Raw genomic sequence first — 9,019 nt, 5'->3', positions numbered from 1 at the left:
TCCTTTTTTTGGAGAGATTTTTGCTATAGGGCGCGTGCACTCGCCAGAAAGAGAGAGACAGAGAGACAGAAAGAGAGAAATCACCCACCAGGGGGGATGTCCACGTCGCAATCCCTTCTCCTCCATTCTCCTCCATTCTCCTCTCAGGATCTTGGGCACACACACACGTGCCTGGCATGAGTTCATGCCGACGGGTCCGGGACTCGAACCGCGGTCGACTACATGGGAGTCCAGCGACATAGCCATTACGCTAACTGCTGGTCCCAAGAAAAGGCAAACGTCTTAGTGATGTGCTCACGGTGACTGGGGCGACCATGGAGCCGCGTCATGCAGTGCTCCACAGTGCTGAGCCCACGCAGGAAGCTCCCATCTTGCATCCCAAGGTCTCCCCCCCCGTACGTGCTGGGCGCGTACACGCTTGTGCAGCTGGCTGGGGGAGGGGGGGTCGTGGGGTGAAGTCCCTTTTTGGGGGTTGCTCTATCTCACAAAATAAGTAAATAAACTTTAGAAAGTTCGTTTTGATGCCCTGAGCCCCTGTCAAGGACCTTAGGAACCGTCGGGCACCTTATTGCACACTGTGATCCTGTGCTCCGAATCCTGGATGTGACAGCCCGTGGCAGAGATCCCGCCCGCCTTCCCCTCCATGGCTGTCTTAACATGAACCCGCTCTCCCGCCCATGGTCAGTAGAGCCGGGGGTCTTCCTTCTCAGGCAGGTCTCTCCCCAGGTCCTGTGCGCCCCTCTGGGTGAGAGAAGAGTTTCACACTCCACGTAGAGCACCAAGCAGACTCGTGTCAAGTCTTCTATTTCTGGCAGCAAAATGCATTCGGGGCAGGGCCTTCTACTCCTGAAGGTGACTTTCACTCGCGGCTGCGTGCTGGGCTTCAGTCCGCAGAGGCGCGTGCAGGGACGTGACTTCCGGGACACCCTGTGTCTATGATAAGCAAAGCCTGTGGACTATTCTGGCCCCAGTCCCATGTCCAGGTCTTATTGATACGCTCAGGGCTGGCGAGTATCCTCTGTCTCCCAACATGGGAATCCCTCTGCCCTCCCTCCCTGTTCTCTGGCTATGAAGAAGGGAGGTTGCATTTTACAGAGGAGAAAGCAAACTGTAATGAACTTTCCCCCAATTCAGCCGCTGAAATATGTTGGTCCCAGGCCACCATCCAGACTCCTCTGGGCTACAAGAGGGGAGGACCTCAGTCCTGGGCTGCAGTGTGCCTCCACGTGTCCTCTTCCCTTCTACTGTGTGGGGCCCGCAGGGCACCACTCTGCCTGCCCTGAGAAGGAGGGTGGTCACTGGGGGAGGGCTGCACAAGCGTGCCCAGCCGAGGAGCAGCCTCTGTGTTTTCTGTGGGATGTAGAAATGCAAGAGTGCAAATGAAGGAGACCAGGCCCTTCTCGCCTGGCTCCAGTGTCTCCTGCTTCTGTTTGAGGCAAAGACTTGGCCTTGTTGCTGCAGCTTTGGCTAGTCTGTAGTCAGTTTGTGGCATTATTCCCCCGAGGTTCCTACACCTACTTCGCCATTTTTCTCTTGATTTTCAAAGCTGTGATGAGAGTGTTATTTTGTGTCTCTTTATGAACATTTTCATGAGTTGGTGGAAGAAGGAAATCAGTGAAGTTGTGTCAATGCCTCTTTAAACTCCACAAGCTCTTAGTTTGATGTGCTGTCCTCACCCTTGCCATGCTCAGGTGTCCCCAGCAAAACCCAAGAACTTCAGAGTTCTCAGAAGACAATGGCACCTACTGTCTTTAGTCACAGAGAATGCATTAACTAGATCTCATTTAAAACTAAAAATGTTACATTTGGCAAATAGTCTTTGAAATCCCTAACGAAGGGAATGTTTCCATTATTATCGGGGTGCATTTTCCAGTGGGTTCAATGTGGCAGGCTCACCAGGAAGCTGTTATTTAAAGCCAGTCTAGGAGAACCGTGGTCTTCCTGGGACTTCCGTGTGCTTGATGGATAATCCCTGCTCTGGAAGTTCTCCAAGCCACATGGTTTCAGCCAGGCTCTGCTGGACAAACCTCGGCATTGGCACGCCCCTCGCCCTTGCTGAATGACCCAGAACTACTTGCTGAGGAAACACGTCTGGCTTTGCTCTCGGGACTCTGATCCCACTAGGGAGGGTGCCACGACCTGCCACCCAAACACGGCACGGTAGTGAGCCACTGGGGAATTGCTCAACTGCAGTGTCACCATGCAAACGGTGGGCTTCGGCTCCAACCCGCCCCACTTGCACCTGTCTGAAGCCCACTCTTTGGTCTTCCCCCTGGGGAGGATGGGGTGGAGTCAGCACTGCAAATGGCAAAGGATGCCCAACATGGCCACGTCTGCACGTGACAGTCCCTGTGGGCACGCTGTACAGACGTACGTCTAACCTGCTTCTCGCCTCACCCTTCTCCCAAGGGGCTTGAAGGGCAAGATGCAGAAGGAAAGCTCCAAGAGGGAGCTGCTGTCGGAAACGGCGCACCTGAACGAGACCCACTGCGCCCACTGCCTGCGGCCCTTCCGGCTCCTCGTCAACAGCAGAAGGCAGTGTCTAGACTGCAGCCTGTTCGCCTGCAAGAGCTGCAGCCGCCTCCACCCTGAGGAGCAGGGCTGGCTCTGCGACCCCTGCCACCTGGCCAGGTGAGCAGCGCCCCAGTGCCGAGAGACCCCGGCTTCTGGGCCTGGAGGGGCCTTTGGTGGGGCTGGCTGAAGGGGGGGCACGTGTGTGAACGGCACACGGACAGCGCCGGGGCCGTGTTCGTCTCTGCAGAGTCGTGAAGATCGGCTCGCTCGAGTGGTACCACCAGCACGTGCGAGCCCGCTTCAAGAGATTCGGGAGTGCTAAGGTGATCCGCTCCCTCTCCGGGCGGCTACAGAAAGCAGGTACGGGCTGGGCGGGCGAAGGCTCTTTGTTCACGGGAGTGTTTTTTTTTTTCCTTTTCTTTTCTTTTTTAGTTTTGTTTTGTTTTGTTTTGTTTTGCTATGGGGGTACATGCACTTGCCAGAGAGTGAATGAGAGAAGGAAAGTGAGAAGGCACCCCCAGGGGGATGGTCACGCCACAGTCCCGTCTCCTCCATTCTCCTCTTGGGATTTCAGGCTCACATGTACACGCGCCTGGCATGTTTATCAAGCCACCAGGTCTGGGATTCGAACCCCACAGTTGGCCATATAAGATCCAGCCGCCTTAACCACCATGCCACCTGCTGGCTCCCCAGGCATGTTTTAATGTTTCAGGACAAAGCAAATAGTTTCGAAGTGTATGTGTGTGTGTGTGTGCGCACACACTTGGGCATACACACACTTGTCTTCCAGTTTCTGTTTCTGTCTCTTGCGTGGGGTCGTCCGCCTGCTCTGTCAGGGTCAGTCTCTGCAGCCCCCCGGTCTGGCTTCTCAGAAGTCCTGCGTCCTGTTCATGCCACTGCTGTCTAATATCAGTTTCGCTTTGGTCAGAGCTTCAAGCAAGTCGAGAACTCACCAAGTTCTCAGAGCCAGGCGCTAGTAAGACATCTGGTGTGGGGCCTTGACCCTGTCTTCTCAGCAAACGTGGTAGGTCTCCGATGATTATCCAGACCGAGGAATCGACTGTAATCCAGTATCTGGGTTTTAGTGTCTTGAATTCAAGTATTAATGTCAGGACGGCCTTGAAGCGTAGGCTGTGGTCCTCACCGGGTCAGCGTGCTCGCCTCTGTGCTCCCTCTCTCAGGCATCTGAAAAGAGAAATCTTTCCAGGGCAAGGGCAGGAGGGTTCCTGAGGCCACCGAGTCTGGCCGTGAAAGGAGACCGCTGACCTGTTGACCTGTGTTTGCAGGGAAAGCTCCCTGCCACTTGAGTCCCAAGCTTCTGCCGTTGAGCCTGGCCAAGCATTCAGGTCGGACAGGCCCAGGCCCACGTGTGTGGTGACAGCAGGTTGGATGTGTCCAGCTGCAGGGCTGAGGTGACTCTGTGCTTCTCAATGGGGTGTCCTCACCTCGCCCCGCCCAGGCCTCCCCTGGCCTCCTCCGGAAAGGAGCCTCATTCGTGCCTGTGCCTTCAAGCCCGGGAAGGAGCAGCCGTTGGGTCCTGCACTCCTGGGCCTGCCAGGGGATCCGAGCATCTTAGCATGTCGTGTAGTTGAGGACCGAGGCCACCGCGAGGCCCTCACCTCTGATGGCTTCTAACACCCGGGGCAGCCTGGCTTTGGGGTGGGGGAGGCAGAGACAGTAAATCGTCGAAACCCCATCCGTCTGAGGAGTAAAAGGAGGCCTTACTGAGGGGCACGTGACAGCAGGTGTCACTCAGGGGCCAGCAGCACTGTCTCCCAGGAGGCTGCTTGGTCAGGCTTCACTCTGTCTCAGGTTGGGCCACTGACCCCCCCCGAGTGCCCGCCCCCAGCCTGGACCAGCCGTGGTCTTCCTGCAGCAGGAGGAGCTTGGGGTGGGGCTAATGCAGGCAGGGAGAAAACTGCACAGCAAACGGCCGAGCCTCTGCCCCGAGGGGGCCCACAACCACACCAGAGCCCCAGGGACTGGGGTCCCCTTGGGAGGCGCTTGTTTCTAGGGACTGGGGCAGGCCGAGGAAACCGTGCCTTGTAAATGGGCCTGGGGCTGCTGACGCCCCGCCAGGGTCCTGAGCTGCCCTGGTTCTTGCCTGAGGGGAGCCTGCCTGGTTCGCAGTAGTTACCACTGAGGACCAGGAGGTGGCACTGCGGGGTAACAGAAAACCACAGTCCTTGGGGCTCCTGGCAGCCGCAGTGAGGCACTCAGCACCGCCACCCCACCTCCCTGCCGCCAAGGGAGTGCAGCAGGAAAAAGAGCAGAAAACTGGGAGAGGCACGCTTGCTGTGCTGAGGTCCCCGACTTGGAGCACTGATTGAAGTTACTGTCTTGAAACCTGGGACCTGGCCTAGCCAGAGAGCCACTGTCCAGAGAGAACAAAGGGGATTACCAGGTCTACTTTCTGGCTCTGCCATCCAGACACCACCACCAGGCTGGCCTCTACCAAGGTTATAAAAATAGACTTGTGAGGGACCAGCAGATGGCCTAGTGGTTAACACTCTGGACTCGCACACAGCCGACCACGGTTTGAGACCTGGATCTGGCGGCTGAGGAGAGGAGAAGGGAGAAGAGAGTGAGAGAAGGGATTGCGGTGTGGCCATCCTCCCCTGGTAGGGGGGTGGGATTTCTCACTTTCTTTCTCTGTCTCTGTGACTCTGGTGAGTGCACATGCCCAATAGCAAAAATAATAATAATAATAATAATAATAATAAAACACAGTGAGCGCAGTACTGCGCTAGTTAGTGGGCCACCGGGGTCGTCCCTAGTGAGCCTTCAGAGCTGTGACGTTTGTCCAAGGCCTTCGGGAACAGGACCAACAGGCTCCCAGGAAGGAGTCCCAAAAGCTGGAAGGAAAGGGGAGCCTGGCCTGTCACCAGGCTCCAGAAACGCTGCCCTCTCAGTGCCCTGCGTTTGGTTACAGGCTCTCCCCATGGACGGCAGGGCTCGCCCGACTGCGGTAAGTGCCCCGAGCTCGAGTGGTTCGGGTTCAATGTCCTCCCCGTTATGGAGAGCAGCCCAGAAATCTCTGCCCCTGACAGGAGGGAGGACAGAATGTGTTTTAGGGTGACTCGGTCGATTGGTAAGTGCTGTCCCCGCCCTTGTCCCAAGCGTGGGGAGCTGTAAGGAGGACCCAGAGGCCTGGGGACACTTGCTGTTCGTGGCCATCACAGGGCAAGGGCAGCACCTGCAACAGCCTCCCGGGCCTCCCTCGGCTCAGGGCGTCCCCGTCTCAGTCACCTGTCCTGGGATGACTTTCCTCACGGCAGTCCCTGTCCAGAGAGGACAGAAATGGTTGCCAGGTCTGCTCCCTAGTGCTACCATCCGACACCACTTCCAGGCTGGCCTCTGCTGAGCTTGTAAACTAGAGCTGGCAGAGCTCAGCCCCTCCACTGCTTTCGACGGTTTTCATCTTTAAAGGAGGGGCTTGGGTGAGGAGTAACGCGGCTGCCTCTCCCCTCCCTCCTGTCCTGACCAGCCCGTGTCCCATGAGGTCCACGGAGGCACGGCAGGCAGTGGGTCCCCTCTGTGCACGCGGCACGTCCCTGACACTGGGGTGGGGAGCAGAGGAATGAGCAGTGAGCCAGCCTGGGCCAGGGCAGGTGCCGGCCGTGCACACTCCTAGGGGTCTCCGGCCGTCACGTAAAGTCCCGCCTTCAGACCGCAGGGCTCCCCGCTGGGCCGCCACCTGTCTCCATCCTGCAGCGGGAAACCGGAGGGTGGGACGCATTTCTAGCTACTATGAAAGTGGCCTGGGGACAAAGCTCGTGGGCCAGAGCAGCCAGGCCACGTCCCCTCAGCATTTTAAACAGCCGAGGAAGTTACCAGGAGCGAGGGGAGCTGCTGGCTGCCTGAGAGGTGGTCGCAGGGGCAGGGAATTTGCACCCGGGAAGACGCGGGGGAACCCGTGGATGCTTGGTTCAGCGCGTTTGCTGAACACCTGCCAGCAGCTGGGTCCTGGGCTGACCACAGGTCAAGGGCTGCCCCACTCAGGGTTGTTCAGCCAGTCTAGACCCCTCAGGCTCTGGAACCAGGGACCTTTGCAGCTCCAGTGTCTCCTCCAGTGCCCAGAGGGCGCTGTTCACAGCTAGACCCCATCCCCATGTCAGCCTCCACCCCGGGCACAGAGCAGGCAGGCCACAGGGCAAGGGAGTCCAGCGAAAGCAAACCTGGCCTGGCCCCAGCAGACTAGCCCTGCAGTGCCTCCCGGCCCTCCATGGCCCCTGAGAGGGGAAGGCGGACGATCTACACACAGGCCTTCGGCCCAGAACCCCTGACTGAGTCCTGCTTGGTGGGGCCTCAGGAAACAGACACAGGCCAGGCCCATGTGAATGGGGCGAAAGAGGAGAGGGCAGTGGGTCCCGTGGGAGGAGGGGCCCAGGTGAGGAAAGAATACCCCTCACCTCCCCTGGACGTGCGAAGGCCCGACCAGCCACAGGCAGAGTTCATGAGCTTGTCTGGGACACGTAGCTTGGCCCAGGCCTGGCTCCCCCCCGCCATTCCAGTGTCTGCAGTCTGCCCAGGGTGTACCCAGGAATGTGGGGCACCCACCAGTGGACCAGGCCCGTAACAGCAATGCAGGGTGCTAGCTCACGCCGCAGTGACACCTGCTCCAAACGACACCTGGATAGGCCTCAAGAGCCTGGCCTGGGTGTTCCTCAGTGGTTGGACAATTCAGGGGGGCAGGTGTGCAGATGGATCGATGGGTAGGCAGGTGGGTTGCCGGGGGATGAATGGGTGGATAGATGGGTGGGTGGGTGCGTGGGGAGATGGATGGGTGGGTGGGAAGAGCCACAGAGGGCTGGGTGAAAGGGCGGTCAGATGGCTGGTTTGCACTGGCCTGGCTCTCCCCGGGTGCTCATGCAGGAGACTTTCACAGGTGGTCCTAGGCCAAGCCCAGGAGGGAGAAGTGGAGACAGTGAGCAGGCTGAGGAGGGAGGCGCGGAGGAGGAGGCCCAGGCCCAGGCCCAGACCCAGCCCCAGGGCTGCAAGGTGAGCGGTCTTTAGCTCCCGCCCTCCCCAGCCATCCCACCTCCCCCCAAAACTCAGGCTCAGCCCTCCTGAAGCCCTCAGTGCTCTCCCGCCGCGCATCCTGCAGCTGAGCGCCTGGCCTGGAGCACGAAGCTCAGCTGGGCAGGCTGCCTCCACCGTCAGAAACCCCACCCAGGCTGAGGGCTGAGCAGAGCCTGCTGGAGCAGGTGGCCCGTCTGGCAGGAGGCCAGGAGGCTCCCAGGAGCAGTAGGCACAGACGGCGTGGGGCAGCAGGGGTCCCAGGGCGCGGGGTACTCAGTGCAGGCTGCCTGCACATTCAGGGGCAGGCGCCCTCCTCTGGGAGCTTCGTCTTTGCTCATGGCAGTCATGCGCTTGTCTTCACTGCTGTTCGTTTCTGCTTTCACTCACTTTCAGCTTAATTTTAGAGGCAGAGACAAGCAAGGCCCCACGGGCTTCCAGGTGGGGTGCTGGAAGGATGTGGTTGGAGGAAGGGCTGGGGAGCAAGCGAAGTGGAGGTTTGGACACTGAGGGCAAGGGCTCTGCACGGCCCCTCTGGGCAGAACCTGGGCATCTTCCGCCCATGCCCATCCCAGGACTCGCTTGGTGCCCAGGAGGCTGGATTATAGGCCTCCGTTAAAGGGTCAGAAGCAGGGTGACTTTGGAGCCAGCAGTGCACGCCCTGGCAGCTCCAGCACTCCCGGAGTGCCTCTGCCCCTCACGGCCTCTGGACCGCCTGGACCTCGGTGGCGCCCACCAGCCCAGCACCCTCAGGGGCTCAGTGCGGTCCTTTCTGCTCCCCTAAGGTCCTGGTAACACAGGCGTGACGGGGTGCCGCGGGCTCACGGACCCCTCGTGCCCACTCCTGGCTCTGGTCCAGGCTGTTCCTTGGTAGGAGGTGGACATGCCTGCGGAGAAGCCCGCCCACCGCCCCGGGGGAGGGGTCCGGGTGGGCTGGGCGCGTCCTCGTCCCCCGCCCCAGCTCACGCTGTGCCTGTCTGGTGCTTGCTAAGAAAAAGCGGCTCCTGCCCATCCATGCCTCGGACCTGGATGCGGACTCAGACCCCACGCCACCGAATGGCCCAGCCCAGAGCCCGGCCGCGGACGGCCTGCAGGTCGGTGTCTCTCCTCTCTGTCCCCACCCCACCCTGAAGGGCAGGTGCTCAGGCCCCAGGTGTGGGGCAGCCCAGGAAGAAGTGTCCATAGCTGTGTGGTCCCAGACACCCAACAAGACAAGCAGGGGACAGTTGGGGGGACAGGCTGTGGGGACAGGGTCAGACACCCCAAACCCTCCCAGGACTGGAAGCCTTGAGAGACTGAGGGGCAGCTGGAGAAGTGCGGGCAAGGCAGGACCCTGAGGCTGGCTGCTGAGTTAGAGGCCCGGGGTCCAGAGCAGTCCTCAGCACAGAAACAACCCCACTGACCTGAGCGGCAGCTCCGGCCTCCAAGGACTGAAGACACGCCCCGCCCGAAAGGCTATCTCCCCGGGGCTTTGGTCGGGGGGAGC

At 59.7% G+C, this 9,019-nt stretch overlaps 1 protein-coding gene across 3 annotated transcripts in view; it reads left to right on the top strand.

Moving 5' to 3' along the window:
- Window positions 1–9,019, top strand: part of MLPH (melanophilin) — a 52,683-nt gene that overhangs the window by 18,569 nt on the left and 25,095 nt on the right. For 2 of the 3 annotated variants that reach the window (XR_335062.3, XM_006151965.3), the window contains exons 3-7: window positions 2,410–2,631; window positions 2,762–2,874; window positions 5,447–5,482; window positions 7,403–7,515; window positions 8,526–8,627. Coding sequence is in view for 2 of the 3 variants with exons in the window: in XM_006151965.3 (XP_006152027.1) it covers window positions 2,410–2,631; window positions 2,762–2,874; window positions 5,447–5,482; window positions 7,403–7,515; window positions 8,526–8,627 (586 nt within the window). In the remaining variant the exon portion in view is untranslated. Of the gene's footprint in view, window positions 1–2,078; window positions 2,210–2,409; window positions 2,632–2,761; window positions 2,875–5,446; window positions 5,483–7,402; window positions 7,516–8,525; window positions 8,628–9,019 lie in introns of those variants that run through there. The other variant, XM_027773228.1, reaches the window with a different exon arrangement.

The sequence above is a fragment of the Tupaia chinensis genome, unplaced genomic scaffold (assembly GCF_000334495.1).
Source record: "Tupaia chinensis unplaced genomic scaffold, TupChi_1.0 Scaffold000332_1, whole genome shotgun sequence".
In the NCBI taxonomy this organism is placed as follows: domain Eukaryota; kingdom Metazoa; phylum Chordata; class Mammalia; order Scandentia; family Tupaiidae; genus Tupaia; species Tupaia belangeri.
The sequence above is the reverse complement of the archived record's forward strand: the minus strand, read 5'-3'. Positions and strand labels throughout refer to the sequence as shown.